General features: G+C 45.6%; 1 protein-coding gene across 1 annotated transcript in view; it reads right to left on the bottom strand.

The window, feature by feature from the left end:
- Positions 1–17,739, bottom strand: part of STRN4 (striatin 4) — a 563,587-nt gene that overhangs the window by 456,920 nt on the left and 88,928 nt on the right. The window contains exons 2-3 of the mRNA XM_069644583.1: positions 11,391–11,494; positions 10,483–10,556 (exon numbers count right to left, since the gene is read on the bottom strand). Of these exons, the coding sequence (XP_069500684.1) occupies positions 10,483–10,556; positions 11,391–11,494 (178 nt within the window). The remainder of the gene's footprint in view (positions 1–10,482; positions 10,557–11,390; positions 11,495–17,739) is intronic.

Genomic DNA, 17,739 nt, shown 5'->3' with positions numbered 1-17,739 from the left:
CATAAGGCAAAACACCCAAAACAGTAAGAAACCTTTGAAAAGAGAGCCCAACTAGAAACCCACATGGCAGATCACATTGCACAATCCCTACTGCGCATTAAACAGTCCTATTATGCACACGGAGGTAAAGCTAACAAGTTCCTAGCAGCTAAACTCAACAAACAAAAGACCCGTAATTACATAGTGAGCCTTAAGAACCCAAAAGGGGGGATAAGCACTTCAGAGGATGAAAAGTTAACCATGGAAAAGTTCCACTTAGGCCTCCTCGAAAGAGAGGAACTATCCCCACAACTCCAACTAGACTACATGGCCAAAAGAGAACTCCCCAGATAACGGAAGAAGACAACCTGAAGCTCCAAGCACCCATAACAGCCCAAGAAATAAGCTATGCCATAACACACCTGCCGCACAATGAGACACCGGGGCCAGACGGTTCGTGAACGGGTACTCCAAAACCTTCAGGAACCAGCTACTGGGCCCGCTAATGAACCTTTTCAACCACAGAGAAACTGGGTCAGTCACGCCAGACATGGGAAAATCGACCACAATCCTAATCCTTAAACCAGGGAAAGACCCCACAGATTGCGCAAGTTACAGGCCAATTTCATTACTAAACAGCAACGCCAAGTTATATGCAAAGACCCTGGCAACCAGGTTGGCGAAGGTTTTACCCCAAATAATCCACGAAGATCAAGCAGGGTTTATTGTAGGGAGGCATACACAGGACAACATCAGGCGGGCGGTAGACATTATAGAACTAGGGAACAAAACTAAACAGAAATTTTCCATAGCAGCTTTGGACGCACGTAGAGCATTCAACAGCTTAGACTGGGCGTACATGAAGCTAACCTTGAAGCAATACGGCTGAAACCCTACCTTCATAAGGATGGTCTTGTCGAACTGCAAACTCCCTTCAACTACATTTAAAATCAACGGGAGACCAACTACAATACAAATTCGGAGAGGCACACGGCAGGGCTGCCCGCCATCTCTTCTTGTATTCGCAATGGCAATGGAACCAGTGGCACAAACCATAAGATGGGACCTAGACCTAAAAGGGGTATTAGCAGGAGGGATAGAGCACAGAATAGCACTATACGCAGACGATATTCTATTATTCGAGAGACACTGCCATATCACTACCCAAAACCTTAGAAAGATTGAGAATTTGCCAAGGTATCGGGGTTCACGATCAATTACGCAAAATAAAAAGCCCTAAACTTAACAGAGGAGGAGATACCCAAAGACATGGTGGCACAACACCCACTAACCCGGGAACCCAAAGCCATAGACTACCTAGGCGTCCAACTAACACGGGAATATAGACACCTTTATGGGGAGAACATAGGGCCGCTGTGGAAACAATTAAAAGAGGACCTCTTGAGATGGGATGGCCAGGAACTCTCATGGTTCGCACGTATAACCGCACTCAAGATGAGTCTTTTATCCCGCCTCCTCTATCTAATTAGCTCCCTCCCGATAGAGATCCCCTAAAAGGAGCAGAAAACTACAAAAGGATTTGGTAACCTTCTTATGGAATGGTAAAAAACCCAGAATTCAAAAAGGAATCTTAACCAGGCCAGTATTATTGGGGGGAGGGGGGGGGGGAACCTGGCACTCCCCGACGTGGAAAGATACGCACTAGCAGCCCAGATATCCCCAATGCTGAAATGGATGGGAGAAAACGAACACAAAAGGATTTTGGGCAAAGTGGGGGTGACCACACCCTATTCACCTGAAAGGATTTTACCAGGAAGGAACCCCACTACAATTAGAGGAATGGAAGCAGAAATTCGGTATAGGGGAAAAGGATAGTTACACATATATACAAATCAGGCACTGGATTTCCCAGGAAGAGGTTAAGAAGGCGGCCACCAGGGCTCCCATAGGATTGGAACTCCCCCTACAGGAAGGACAGACCCACAAAGCAATAAGAATATACAAGCTGCTAGACAATGCACGAATTGAGAGAAAGACCTGGGAGCCCCCATCACGGAGGAGGAATGGGGTCAAATCTGGAGGAGGGCTCAGAAAGCATCCAAATGCACCACAATTAGAGAGGCTTCGTATAAGCTATACACAAGATGGTACCTAACCCCACACAGATGAAATAAAATGAACCCTGCATATCCCCCCGCCCCCCCCCCCCCCAACTGCTGGAGACAATGTAGTATCAGAGAGTACCTACATCACATGTGGTGGACCTGCCCTAAAGCTGAAATATACTGGAAGGAAATATTGGGACATTCACAGGGCGACAACTCCCACACAACCCAAAGGTAATATTGCTAGGAACTGCAGTTGGAGTGTACGCAGAGACAGATAATAATGCAACCATGATCACGCAGCTACTAAATGCAGCAAAAATAAAAAAAACACTGGCCCAGGGATGGAAAAACCCTGGGAGTCCAGTGGTCGCATGCTGGTGGGTTAAAATATGGCACATACTGGCAATGGAAAAGGTGGGGCCATAAAAAAGAACAGTTATTTGAAATTCAGGGAAGTGTGGGGTCCATTCATAGACTTTATTGCAGATAGGGAAGCCTACTTCCACAGACCAAACGTGATGAGAACGATTCTGAACTAAAACTCCCTGGAAAAACTGAAGCTCGAATGGGCCCATAACAATCGCTAACACAGGCCGACAATGCCCGAAACACATTTGCACTGGGTAATGATGTAGAAAATGGAACCAGCCCAGTTGGGGGGAGGGATGAAGGGGGGCAAAGGCTACCTGTTCTATGGTAGACACAGGGTGGAGTATGGGCGGGAGTTATAAATGTTAAAACTCATGGAATTCCTGCAGGATTGAAATGAGAACTGGAAAAGAAGAACAATGATAAGAATATTGCATACTGTTTCTCACATATATGTTGTAACTTGAGTCCATGAGAAGAAAAAGTTGTCGGAATCATCTTCCTCATATATAGAGGACAATGCTCTAAAATAGTCAAACCTAGGATATGGCTTAAAACCCATTTCTAGAGCAGAAGGAGCTAAATTTGGCGTCACCGTCTGAGACAACGTCGAAGTTGTGGACGTCATAGGCTACGACAATCTTGGAAAAGACGTCAACAAAGTTTGAAAAGACCTTCATGCACGTCATGGTCGGAGCTTTCGACATCTCTACTGCCTGTGATGTAGTGACAGTTGTAGGTTTATCTTTTATTGGGGTTGACAGTGGCGTCGAAGAAACAGATTAATGTGTCGAAGGGCCCTTCGACAAAGGCGTCGATGAGGCAGATTTGTTGATGATGCGTTCTTATTGCTTTTACTAGAGGGTTCATGACGCTCTCGAGTACTTTCTCTCGCCGGGTTAAACGACTCGCTGCGTTTTGATTTTTTTGGTCTTTCACCCAGGGTATCACCTTTAGACGTCTGAGGCGGACGAGGCCGCTTTCTCGAAGACACCAAACATTTATTTACGGAATTCCTCCCACTTAGGAGCTGTGTTTCGTGGGGCAGGTAACCCTTTCTGGGAAGTAGAGGAAGAAAAAGAGGGAGATCTACGACACCTCTTCTTAGAGTGTTTTGATCTCGAAGACTGACTAGAACTGCTTCTAGATCTTGAACGGGAATGTTTGTCGACGAGGAGACAAATGTCTCGACCGAAGAAACTTTCGAGGGTGTAGAAGTTTTAAAGTCCTTACCTCTTTCCAACTTCTCCTTACGCTCCTTCAAGGCTTTCACCGTCATGGACACAGTCCTCGCATTCCGAACAGTGATGCTCCGATCCCAGGCATCACAAAAAGATCCTGTGAGGATCCATTAACAACATGTTCTTCAAACAATCACAACATTTCTTGAAACCGGACCATCGAGTCGATGGTTCGGATGAAGAAGCCATCGTTGTAATGGAATAATCTTTGAAGAATAAGAAGGTTTTTCTGAAGAAACGAACTGAGCGTTAAGTTTGAGGCCCACAAAGCACAGAAAAACAGAACTGAGCAACGGACGCTGCGCAAGTCTATTTATACTTATGTCATCTCACGTCGGCACCGATATGGAGGCTGTCGAGGGACTCGAAGGACGTTGACACGCAGCGCCCTCTACTGAAAGTTTTTTCCGAGGCCAGCAAGCTAGAATGGATAACATCCAAGATCAGGAATACGTCAGAGGACACAATCCCTTTCAAATGTTATTTATAACGCGCCTGTACACAAGTGTTTCTAAGCGCGAAAGATGCACATAAAATTACAACATCGCTCCAACTTCACTGCTCCCCAATCACAAATATGGCGAGCGCACGCAACACAAATCCCTCTCACTGGAACCTTTCCTGATCACTGTGTGTGGGAGTTAGTTGCTGTTTAAGTAAAGACACTGGAGAATCTAGCTTTGCTCAAAACTGGTCTCCATTTAAACCTAGCTGCCTTGAGGAGAGCCACAGTGCTCCATTTAGCCAAAACTAAATGATAGCCACTGTGCTATATTAAGCTGCATTTTTGATTATATCCACTATCATACTTCACAACTTTTTAAAAAAAAATCTAACCTTGCTTAAAACACGCCTATTAGCTGCCTTGGAGTATAGCCACTGTTATACGTAGCTGCATTTTTAGTATAGCCACCGTTAGATTTAGCAGCACCTTTGATTATAGCCACTGTCATATTTAGCTGCTTTTAAATATAGCCACTGTATAGAATTTAGTTGTGCTTTGAATGTACCCACTTCTCACACTCCATGCTTAGGAAACGGTTGAAGGCATGGCCACCCACCTGCAGGCATCTGCCATCATACACTACGTTAAGGCACAACACCTCTGCCATAAGAATGCAGCCATCCAGCCACGACATTGTCTAGCTGCACACAATACATAATGAGCCTCCTACTCTTGCATCCCCTCAGACTACCTCACAGCAACCATCCACATGCCAGCTAGACGTGGGCAGCTCGCTGGGATTTAGCCACCCCCACCTACCTTTGTATTGGCTAAAATGTACAAACGCATTCTGACGAATTTCCCATACCTGGACTACAGTCCCCCCCGATGGTGTTGCCCCACAGCATGTCGAGACCATATGTTAAGGAGAATACTCATTTCTGTGCCAAATCCCTTCAACATTAGAGACCCCAAGCTCTTTTGTGCTTTGCTTTTTTTTTTTGTTTTTTTTTTTTACTTTACACCCTGGAGTGAGCCTTTTTTCTCACTCCCTCATGTGTTTTGACCTGACTTGGATTATGCATTTCCTTAGTTTTTGGAGTCTGACAAACACCATAGGGATCTAGTTTTTATATGGTGACACACAGCACCTTCAGTTCGGTGTCGTAGAGAAATCCTTTCGATTTCGCATAATGTTTAAATACCTTTTCTTGTGTGAACTGTTCCCAAGAATAGTAAAGTGAAATTGACTTTACTTACCTTTTCTCGGTGTGTCCAGCACACACCAGCTTAAGTAGAGTGCTGGGGGGTTTACTTATTAGCCCCTTCTCCTACCTACTCATATAACATTTTTAATGTTACCTGCACTAGTTTAAATGGCTGGTGACGGTGGTTTAAAATTCCTACCATAGTGCTTTTCTACTGCAGGCTGAATCCTCAGCTGCAGTATAGCACCCATTGGTGACCATTTTATCAAAATGGCCCTGGTTGTCTTTTTCGCCATTTTCTGTTTGTGAGGTCTTTCTTGGCGTTCACTCTGCACGCCAAGCCAGGTTTGAGACCTTCGTTAGGTTTTTCCTTTGGCGGGCTTCAGTACTGAAACCCGCTTCTGGCTCCAGTGTTTATGGAAGGGCAAGAAGTGACAGAGGTTCACGAAACTCCTGTCCTTTGTCTTTAGGAATGGATGAATGCATTCAGTGCTGATTGGCTGGCTGGCTATCCTTTCCGGACAGCCACCCTGCTGTTTGAGTGACAGCCTAGGCTGTGCATGAATGGGAGAAACCTGCTTAAAAAGGCAAGGGTTTTGGGACTAGAGGCAGAGTCGACCACTGGGAAGAACACCCAACGAAGAAACTGAACAAAGCTTGCTGCATCCTCCTGGAACTTTGAATTGCCCGGTGAAGCCCTGCTGCAACCCCTTTTTCTGATCGACAAGTGAACCTCCAGAAGGGACGACTCCTTCCCTTGGCTTAGTGGGACCAACTAAACCTGAGACAAACTCCAGTAGACTACCTTCCCAGACTGGCTGTAAGGCTTTACTGCTGCAGAAACCGAGTGCCAGGGGTCGAGAAATCCGTAGTCCAGTGAAAGGTCTGCAATCTGGCTATAAACTCCAGGAGTATCCTAAGGACCCTCCAGAAGCAGAATGACCAGAGCTTGAGTCCCCTCACCAGAGTGCAGGACTCAAGGAGTGAAAGAAGCCCAACCAGTATACAAGATCCGCAGTGGTGCCGTTTACTGCGCGCTTAAACGTTGAAGTGCGGCAGATCCAAAAAGAGCCTGTAGCTACTATCAAATTGCTGCTGCAGCAGTCCTCCAGACATCCTCCCTCTTTCCCCACGACTGAGGCTCAGGAACACAGGATCTGCATTACTGCTACCAGACAGAAGCCAGCTGGACCACTCTTCTGCGAACCAGAGGTACTGTTCAGACTTTGGGTACTTAACTGAGAAGAGCAAAGCTAAAGACACTGCAGCAAGACTTGCAGTGGCTATTTTTGTTGGAGTTGATTTCAACTCTACGTAACAACTTGTGACCCTACAGTGATTTTCTACAAAACTCTTAACTTTGTGCAAGACTTCTTATCAAAGAAGTGTCGCCGCTCCATAGACTGTGCTCCAATTGACTTTGGGTGTCCTGGCTCCTTGCAGACTCTTCTAGTCCATCGACTGATTTTCAAAAGGTGATAACTTGGTTTTAAATTATTATTGCTGGGAAAGGTTTTGTCTAGACTTCATTTGAAGATTTAAGTATACTTGCATGTCTCGAGAACCCGTTTAACCTTTTTCCTTCAACCTTTCCTTTCTGCAAACCTCAGAATCTGCAAAGTACTAATGATACATAAATGCCATTACTGTCATTGAGAATGAAGTTACCTCAGTGTCTAAAAAGCATCTCTAAAGAGCATCTACTAGCTTTAAAAACTGATGTTAAATAACCATTTAAAACTAAAACCTTGATTGTAAGTGTTACTTGTTATAAGTGTTTCATTTATGCAGCTCTAGAGCTCACATTTACCCCTATTGAGATAAGCCTGGCTGCTCAGTCACACTACCAACTTGTGTAGTACAGGACTATACTAAAAGGGGGGTTACTTAATACCAAGAGGACAAGTGGTGTGTAGTCTCCCACAGGGTTACTAAATCAATTCTTGCCCAACACCATACCAAATGGAAAAAGGCAATAGACAAGTGACAAATTACACTAGATTCTAAAATTGCTTTACTCAAGGAAAATTTGCCTTTACCATCTTGTATAGCGTCGGGGGTTTAAAGGCCATTTTAGTTTTTTTGGCCTTGTTTTTTCATTTGATTTGGGTTGGTGTGGAGCAAACCTCTAGGGGAAAAAAGTATTGGTGCACCTTTTGTGACAACAAGAGCTTCTATTTGTATACAAAAAGAAAGACAACAGGGTATTATAGGTTCACTGCCACAGTGCTCCCTCTCTTATGTGCAAACCGCACATTATAACTGAAAAAAGTCATTTATGATGTGTTCAATATGCAGTGTTTATTCCCCGACCCTAATTGGCTACCGCATACTTACATAATAATCACATATAGACTGCTAGTTCATTGGTCCAGTCTTCCGACTCCAGTATCTTCACACATGGTTGACCATCTCTTCAGCTTGGGTCACTGGAAAATGATTGGTTACATTTCTGAAAGCACTGCCCTGAGACCTAGTCATGTGATGTGCACCTGGCTGGCAACATGAGCTCAGTGGATAACTTCGAGGTCAGTCTGACCCTTGCGAATAACATTCCTTTTCTCATCCCAGCCACACAGGCGCCCCAGTCATGCATCTTCGTCGTAATCTTATAAGAGTTGGCATCATCCTTTGCTCTCCACGGTACAAATCACAGACTGCTGTCCTCCGCTCCCCACCTTATCACCTACCCATCCTGAGGGGGAAGGCCTAGGTTGCCTGCATGCCTACTAACCAGTTCAAATAGTGAAGGATTTAGGAGTTCTATTCATGGGAACCTGGTAGTACAAATGAAATTACCATTATCATGGGGGGCGCTAGTGTCGTAAATCTGTTTTGGCAGCTCAAGACCTCTGGCTGGTTGTGAAAAAACCCATGGGAGCCGGGGTCACAGCCCTTACTTGTGGTGGGCCACTCCCATTCCTTTCTAAATTTTGCAAACCTCTAAATAAGATAAATCTGTGTGTTTGTGTTCTCTACCTGGTCTTGAGGGAGGGAATATTCAACCATAAGGCCTTGTTTTGTGCTTCCACAGCCTGCGATTATCCAGGCCTACCTTCCAATATGGGGTTCAAGATCCATTCTATATGTATGTCGTGAGCATGCAATGTATCCACCTATGATGCTATCAAATTTATGTTATTATCCTTATGAAGTCCTAGAATAATCGTGCCCGGTGCCATTCACCAATACCCAAAAGTCTCCCCTTCTCAACTGGTACCCACTCATGTGCATCTCCCGCATATTAGTACACTTTCCGTAATCGGAATCGTTTGGGAAGGGCTAGGATCTTAACGTGCATCCCAACAACCATTATAAAATTAAGGTAATATTTGCCAGTTTAGATGAAGGGCAATCGGATGGTGGCCACTCTGAACCCAAGTAAAAATCTTTAAGCAGTAACCAATGCGAGACTGAGGCAAAAATAATCTATAGTAGAGGTTTGATGACCCCTGAAAGTATATTTCCCAGGACTATCATTGGTTAGGCGTCCATTAAGATATCTAGTGATTTTAAGGACTACAAAATAAAGAATGCATTGTAAACTAAACAATGAAAAAATAAAAAAAAATGCTCTAAGAAATATCTGTGGGGGTCGGGCAGGGTTTTAAACAAGGGGGAATCCCCCAAACAAAGATTTTTTTTGTTTCGGTAAAAATTCATTATTTATTAGTTAAATTCATATAGAACCACCCATTAATAGTCCTAAGCCCCCATTTGTTTAGCCAATTGCATAATTTAAGTCCATTTGCGCACATGCAGGGGAACAAGCACAGGAGGATTTACAATGCCCATTAAGATGTCTCCATTGTTATCAAAGAGATAGGTAATGGCCCTTCCTCTCCCCGCCCCCAAGTTGAAGTCACCGCCAATGATAAATGCATTACTCGAAAATGTGGGTTGTAGTAAGAGATCTAAAATACCATTCATAATTAACAAATAGCTTGAGCCCTCACATTTAGATTGTCCGTTATAAAAATGGGCTAATAGTGGGTTGCCAGTTCTTGCCCTATTTACTACTTGAACAAAATGTACATTTGGCTCCAGTTTGACAAGCTCACATTCTAACTGTTTTGACCAAAACTGCCATTGCCCCTTAAGAGTGACCACCCCCCGGGTCGTTCTTGTGCAGTCACTTGTAGTGTGACATACCCATCCAATACCAAATCCACAGTTGCCCAAGTCTCTTGAAGTAACAAACTTTCAAAAAGTCCATGGTTTCCATCTTTTTCAACTTATTCAGGGCCCCTGCAATGTTCCAGGATATAAACAAATGTGGGTATGGCTTAATCCATGTGCAGGTAAAAATAAGTGAATGGCAAGTTGTTAAAAATTGATGTACTTGTTACATGTTCTGTATTGGTACCAATGTCTGTTCGTATTAGTTCCAAATACGTAGAGTGGATCGATACAGAACTGTAACCAGGTGAGCCACAGGAACCAGCGGAGGGATTGAGAAATACTGGTTGTATTGGCGATTGTATCGATATTAGATGAATGTTTGGGGAGTGACGCCCCTCCAGACGAGCTAGCCCATAATTAAGACATAGCAGGCAAGAGTTCCATATCATGGCTCATAAAACTAAGGGCCCACTCCGCCCTAAGAATGTGTGGTTCCAATTTAACAGTCCTCTTTGAAGTAGCTATCCAGTAGTGTAGGGGGCTTCTCTGGCGGTTTTGTGCCACCCTTCCTGAATCTATCGAGGAAAGATCACTACCAAAGAAGCGACTTTTGGCATCTGCAAGGATGTAAAGCCCAATTTCTCAGGTTGTGTGACCAATGAAGGATACAACCCAAACACTGCAATAACATTTGAACCATTTCATTTCTCAAGAATTACTGTAGAATTGCTAACCAAAAAAATAGAACTGAATTTGTGTCGTACAATTTTCAGTGATGGACTGAAATAAAGGGTGGATATGAAACAATTACATACGAATTTACAAGGCAGATGCACTAACATTCCCCTCAATAGCATACCCCAATATACCCAAGGCCATAAAGATGCAGCTATCCCAATAAAGTGTACGCAAAAATGTCTCTCCACCATGTAAACCCACAAATTAACTCCTCCTGACTTTCTCTTCTCCCCTCCCAGATGTTTTGAAAAAGTGCCTGAATATCTGAACACAATGTGGAATCTAGCAAAAGAATTCTGTGCAATCAATACCTGTCTCCATTGGGTCAGGTTTCTTCTCCCCCGGGCTTGGATCATTTCCAAATTTCAGTTTGTGATATTTTGTCCTGGAAGAAGTGAAAGATGAAAGCAGTGACAGGTAGGGGTTTCACCCAAAAATCAAAAAATGATGCATGTGCATGTGTGCACATGACGCAGTCCCGCAGAAGCTGCAATGCTAAACTAACAAAATGCAGGCACTCTGATGAGCAATCTCCAGACACAAGGACAACTTACAGAACAGTGCTAGCTACAGTGCTTAAAACCAGGCCACTGCCTCGATACATGGTACAGTACCTCAGAAAGCATATTTCAAAGCACCAGGTTATAAACGGTCATTAAGCACAAGGCAATCCTGCATAACTTGCAACATATACTGCTTCATTATTTTAATAACCACAAAGCAAAATAGAATAACCAGCAACATACTACAACAGACCTCAAAATGTGTACTAGCCAGGCTAGTATTACCCGACTCATTCAGAAATTGTGCATGTTAAGGATTAAACAGGTGTTGGGCGGGGGAACAGTGATTTGAAATTGAGCCCCCCCCCCCCCAACACTATAATGCAGGAGTACACTTTATGTATTACATGGTAGGAAGACAAGAAGCAAACGCTCGAAACTAGCAAGCAAATGGTCAGGAAAAAAAAATAAATAAAAAAAAACCAGGACACACCCACAAGGAGTCCATAGTAAAAACCGCCAAGTAGACAAGTGACAACATCCAGAGGGACAACACCACAAGAAAAATGTAGAGGTGGCGAACAGTGCAGCCAGGGCGGCAGCATTTAAAGGAAACCAACAGTACAGATAAAAGAGCAAGCACATAGATCACTCAATTGCAAAGATATTCCCACCAAATGCAGATCACAAATGCTTGCCACAGATTCCATTCTCACCTCTCCTGCTTCAAGGCATACTCCAACATCTTTATTCTTCGGACAAGGTCTGTCTTGAGATTTTCTTGCCCTTTTCTTTCCCCTTGAAGAAATGCCACCTGAGCCTGTGTAATACAAGACATTGGGAAAACAAATTATAACTAGAAGAGAAACAGACTTTTGTATGTGAGAACACTACAACTTAGCAAGATGGATGCAGGTATACATTCCATTCCAAAAAATAAAATCCTAAAATACGCTCAGTTATGTACACAACTCAATTAATTCTGAGACATACACCAGCATTACTAATCAGAGCTATGAACGCAACATCTACTCCTATAGGTGTACACTATTCCAGAAACAGCATACACTTCAAAGAACTGCAAAAATACGCCATGCCGTTCCATGGTAGAGAATGCCAACAGTAACTGTCCAAGTCAACCTACACCAAACGTATAAATTAAAATGACACTGGCACTCAAATAATTTAATTCATAAATAACTGCAATGGCTTGCCACAAAAGGACAGCAGGTTCCCCTGTATCGAATAATCCAGCTAGATTTAGGTAAACCGATTCGACCAGTTTACCTCATGCACATAAGAATGCATGTAAATGAGGACACTAAGTGCAGCTCTGTAAAGTGGGGCATCTCCATGCGCTTAGCAATGGTCATCTGGACCTTCAACCTACTACTGCAATTCTATCCACTGGCTTTTAAGCCACTGTACAGTTCACGAATGAAGCTTTCAGGAGCTACAGCAATCACCAGCTTCGCTCTTACACCCTGTGGCAATATTTAGGCGTCAATGATCACACCTGGACTTCAAAAGGTACTATAGCAATTAGCACCTTTTTTTCTGGACACTACAGTACATTTGACATGTAAATATATGTCCTTTAAAAAAACACTTTGGCATGCATATATGAATTCCCGCGTGGGTTTTGAAGTTCTGTGGCTTACACACTACAAAGTAATTACAACTGGGACTCTAGTGGTTAGAGCAAATCACATTTGAGATCAGTGTGGTGTATGATAGCGCAAAAAACGCTGGGATTCAAGAAGCTTTTAGGGACTGTTGCTAGACCAGTTACCAAATTACCATCCAGACTGTGGCAATAACCACTTGGCATTGTGGGCACTTAGGCAATAGCCATATCATCTTTTTTGCCACTGCAACTATACAGATTACCACTTTCGGAAGCTTTACCTGACGCGAGTAACATTAGTGATTTTGTCACTGCATAATTTCTATAAACAAAACATTTCGGTAATATAGGGAGCAGGTTACAAATCTTACATAAACCCTGAGGTAAGTGCCCTTACCTTTGGTGGTGGGCACGCTGGCCACGAAGAAGAGGGCAGGAGAGTATTCCCAGGTCACAATGAGTAAGCTGTTGCAAAGTGTCGAGAATGTAGTTGTCGGCCTGAAGCACTTCCTTAACTTGTCAAGGGCAGACTAACTATCCAAGTTGGACCGGTAGGGCACGCTAGCAGGGCACTTGAAGTCTTGCACAGGTCAGCCTTTAGGCCCCATAAAACCATGGAACCCAGGACCACGAAGAGCAGATTGTGACGGGGAGAAGCTAGGAGTTCCAAGTGGGAGGTAGGAAATGCAAAGTAGTCATAAGGATCCTGAGTGTAGTTGGCGATCATTAAAAAAATACATAGTACTTCCAACTCGCCGCGGACCCCATGCGGTCCATACCCGTCTCCAAGGCAGATGTCACCACTCTACCCTTGGAGTCGTTCAACCACGTTGGCTCTGTCAGATGACAGCCTTGGCGCCCAGGGGCTATGCCGATAGTTTAAAATCGGCCCCCCTGGTCACAATTTGGACCTCCCGTTGGAGGTCATTGTTGAATGTGTATTTCTCCCGTTGGAGACCAATTCTAAAACACTCAACCACAGGAGTACCCGAAACAACTATGCTTTCACGTCCATGGCTGACTTAACTCCCCCACAACCCTCCCCCCCTCAGCAAGCGAATCTTCCGAACCAACCCCGCATTTAAAACTTAAGTTCACCACCTTGAACGTTAGGGGCCTGAATTCCCCCCGAATAGGAAATCCATCCTACAAAGGTTACAAGACGATGGGACCTCGATCGCCTTCTTACAAGAAACACATTTAATCGCAGCAGACTTTCCTCCCCTGCGAAGCAGATTCTTTCCACTACAATTCTTCACCTCTAACGGAACTAAGAAGGGTGGCACCGCTATTCTATTTGCAAAAGATCTGAAACCCCCAGATCCTGGACTCGCGACGATGCCAGGAGGGTCGCTTTATTGCAATCAAGTGCACCATCCATGGTCAGCCCTATACCCCGATCTCGGTGCATGCTCCGAACCAATATCAGGAGGGCTTCTACCAGGACCTGGAGGACTCCCGCCTTCCATTCATTCATAGAGGGGCTTGTAGTCATGGGATGGGACTTTAACAGGGCCCCGGACTCCCTCAAGGACAGATCCCAGCCCCCAACATCCAGAGATCTGAAGTTGGCCACTGGTCTGCTCCACCTATTCCGCACGCTGAACATTGTAGACTCCTGGAGTGTATGGTCCCCGGATGAAAAGGACTTCACCTTTTACTTGTATGTGCATCGTACCTTCTCCAGGATCGACCTGCTCCTGACCTCCCCACAGATCCTGACTTTCACAGATGTGTAATTGGCCCCCGGATTCCCTCGGACCGCGCACCTTTCACACAGACCTTGCGGTCCCACGACCCGGAGCCCCCTCCACGCCGCCGGTGGTGCCTATACGACCCTATTCTGGGGGACATGGCAGTAAGACTCAATCGCTAGTTCCATAAAGAACTTCTTTGCTGAAAACCAGGATGAGGACACTTCCCCGGCCAACACCTGGGATGCTTTGAAAGCGGTCCTTAGAGGAGAACCGATTACCCAAGGCGCCGCATTCCATAAAAGAAAGCAAGCGACTCGTGCCGTTCTGGAAGCCGAAGTCCGCGAAGCCGAAGCCACTCAAAAGGAAGGGCTGGGGCCCCCAAATCTTACAGGATCTTACAAATGGCTAGGAAAAAGCTCAAAGCCCACTACGCCGATGCTACAGCGAAGCTGCTGACCAGAACCAAGCAATGGCATTACGCCCATAACAACAAGGCGAACACATTTCTGGTTAAACTGGCCAAGGAGAAGAGTAGGAATTCTATCATGGGCCTTCGCGACCCCGTAGGGGGGTGATCCACTACGGACCATGAGAAAGTACGCCTGGCAACCGCCCACCACCAAGAAATAATGACGGCGGCCCCGAGGGACCGGTCAAGCAGCGTTCATACATTCGAGGGGTGGCCCTCCCGCATCTGACCCCGGCGGACAGGGAAGACCTTAAAGCGCCAATTCTCCACCGGCTTCTACGAAGTCTTCCAGCCCCAATTAGTGGCCCCTCTCTTCAACTCAATCGTGGCCACTGGAACGGTCACTCCAGCAATGCAGGAATCCATCGCAGTCCTTATCCCCAAGAAATCAGCTCGTATAGACCCATCGCTCTGTTGAATTTGGATGCCAATATATATATTCTAAGATCTTGGCCAATCGTCTAGCACCTATCCTCCCAAGCATCATAGACCCGGATCAAACGGGGTTTATAAGCCACAGGTCGACAAAAGACAACATCCGCAGGGCACTGGACCTAATAGAGATCGCCAATTGGGACTCCCAACTACTGGCCCAGCTGGTGCTGGACGCAACCAAAGCATTCGACAAGGTGGACTGGTCTTACCTGCGCCTCACTCTAAAGGCCTTTAGCTTCGGCCCGACTTTCTGGAAAATGATCCTCACGAATTATCAGGCCCCTAGGACTAGGTTGAGAATCAACGGCCGCCTATCGGACTCGATCTCCCTTACATGTGGAACGAGACAGGGATGTCCTTTGTCCCCACTGTTCTTTGCTCTGGCCATGGAGCCGCTGGCTCAACGAGTTCGGGAAAACCCCTGAATCCGTGGCCAGAGGACCGGCTCTGCGCAACACAAAGTGGCCCTCTATGCGGACGACATTCTGTTCACCATTACTAATATTGAGGGATCCATGAGGGCGGCCTTAACTGAAATCCAACGCGTCGGGATTGCATCAGGTTTCTCCATTAACTTCCAAAAGTCAGCGGCGCTGGGAGTGAGCTTCACCCCGGCCGAACGGGAGGCCTTAGAGAGATGTCCGTTTCAGTGGAGCATCAAATCGATCCCCTATTTGGGGGTCACGATCCCCGCACATCCAACAAAAGTTTCAGGCTAACTTTCCGTCACTCTTTGAGTAACTAGAGAAGTACTTGGCCCGCTGGCAATCGCAAGAGAACTCCCTCCTAGACCGCATCACGACATGCAAAATGAATCTACTCCCTCGCTTCCTCTATGCCTGCGCCTCCCTCCCAATCACCATTCCCCCCCCTACAGCGGCTCCAAAGAAAGATGGTGGACTTCATTTGGAGTTGGAAGAAAGCACACATCCCGCGAAGATCAATGATGGCCAGCACGAGACTGGACTGGGGACGCCCAACCTCTGTAAATACAAAATGGCAGCACAGCTGGCCCACCTCCAAGCATGGGGGCTCGCTACAGGACGGCCGAAATGGGTGGAGATTGAATAATCCTGCCTCTCTCTCCCCCTTCGCTTACTCACGTTCCTACCCACTGCCTTACGTCGAAGCTAGCCTGGAATATTAACGGCCACAAAACAAACGATAAAGGCTTGGGAGTGGGCCCGCAGACACTGGGGCGTTCCAGGAGACCCGAGTGCGCTCTCTCTCCAATCTTCCTCAACCCAGCTTTTCCCCCGAGCCCATCCAAAGAACTTTAGGAACTGCCACTCTGGGGCAACTCTACGATGGGGACTCCCCCCTAACCTTCGAACGCTGTAAGATGACTTTCCAGTTAGCAGAGACGCATAGGTACTCCTACGCCCAACTTAGGCACTGGTGCTCCCACCCCCAGACCCGTGCAGCGGCCACAAGACCCCTTACCTCACTAGAACTGATGGCCAACGACCTACCTGCCCGGGGAAAAATCTCAGCCCTCTATAGACTGCTGCTGGACAACCCCCTCCAGTCCAGGCCCTCCTACATGTCTCAATGGGAGACGGACCTCGGGCACACCATTGAGGATCACATGGGTGGACATCTGCACAAGAACATGTACGGCATCCCGCTGTATCACCAACCGGGAGTGTGCCCATAAGCTGGTCCTGCGTTGGTATTACTTCTGCCCCCCCCCTCCCGCCACCATCACTTCCAACCTGCACTAGACCCAAACCGCGCCTGATAGCGCGAGCATTTCACTTTATGGACGACCCGCTACCGCCATCAAACCAGACCGAATGAGGCCCGAGAACTATGCCCACCGAGAAACGCATGGGGTGGGAGAAGGGGACTGAGTGTTTATGATCTGAGAACCTACATGCAATGTGACTGTTTATTTTATCAATCAACACACAGGAGAAATTATACAAACAAAAAAAAATAAATAAATAAAAAAAAAAGAATACACATAGGAGAAAGACTTCCATTCACCGTGAACGGAAGACGTACTATATCAATGCTTAATGTAACTGTATGCAAAACCTAATTTTTAACACTTTCTTTGGCTTAAGATGGATTTCTAAAATCAACCCTAAGGGGTGGGTGGGGGCTAGATTTTAAGAGGCCACCCTAGGTTTTTAGTGAAGAGAGTGCTGAGGAGCCAACACACAATTAAGGCATTAAGGTACGTGGAAGTGCAGCCAAGGCGTCGTGTCAGAAGTGAGTGGTCTAGGGCCCTAATGAGTCCATACAGAATAAAATAATTCATCATAGGCGTTATTTATACAAAACAGTTATTTATTGGGCCTTTCAGCACACGCAAAGAAATAAATTAGCAGGTATTATCGCACGAAAAAAAAACACCAATACATTCACCAGTAGGTTCACTTACAATACAATCAATCACTAACCAAGAGAAACACACTTGTACTTGTGATTGGTTCTAATTTTTTTACTTGCATCAAAGTGCAATTCCCTTTACCTAAGGAACCCCCTAAGATGTGTGGGGCCTAGTGCCCAAAGGTTACGGGTTTCTCCAGGAAAAATATCCTCTAAAAGGATGCAATGGGCTTGATGGCGATCGCAAACAGTTCAAAACTATTTAAAAGTGGAATAAATATTTGTCAGGCGAGATCTCTACTCCAGTCCAAAGGCTAGCCCAGGGGTCGGAGGCTTGACCCTTGTTCGACAAACAAAAGAAAGTAGTCAAGAGACAAAAAGGTCTTTGCACCCAATGTTAACCTATGGAGAACAGGGCGAGAAGAACAAGTTACTCCTTACCTGGTAATGTTCTTTCGATGGGATGTTCCTCCGACGTATTCCTTATCTATGATACAAGT

Source organism: Ambystoma mexicanum, chromosome 2p, assembly GCF_040938575.1.
Source record: "Ambystoma mexicanum isolate Mex_15411 chromosome 2p, UKY_AmexF1_1, whole genome shotgun sequence".
Lineage (NCBI taxonomy): Eukaryota > Metazoa > Chordata > Amphibia > Caudata > Ambystomatidae > Ambystoma > Ambystoma mexicanum.
This window is presented reverse-complemented; position numbering and strand designations above follow the sequence as displayed.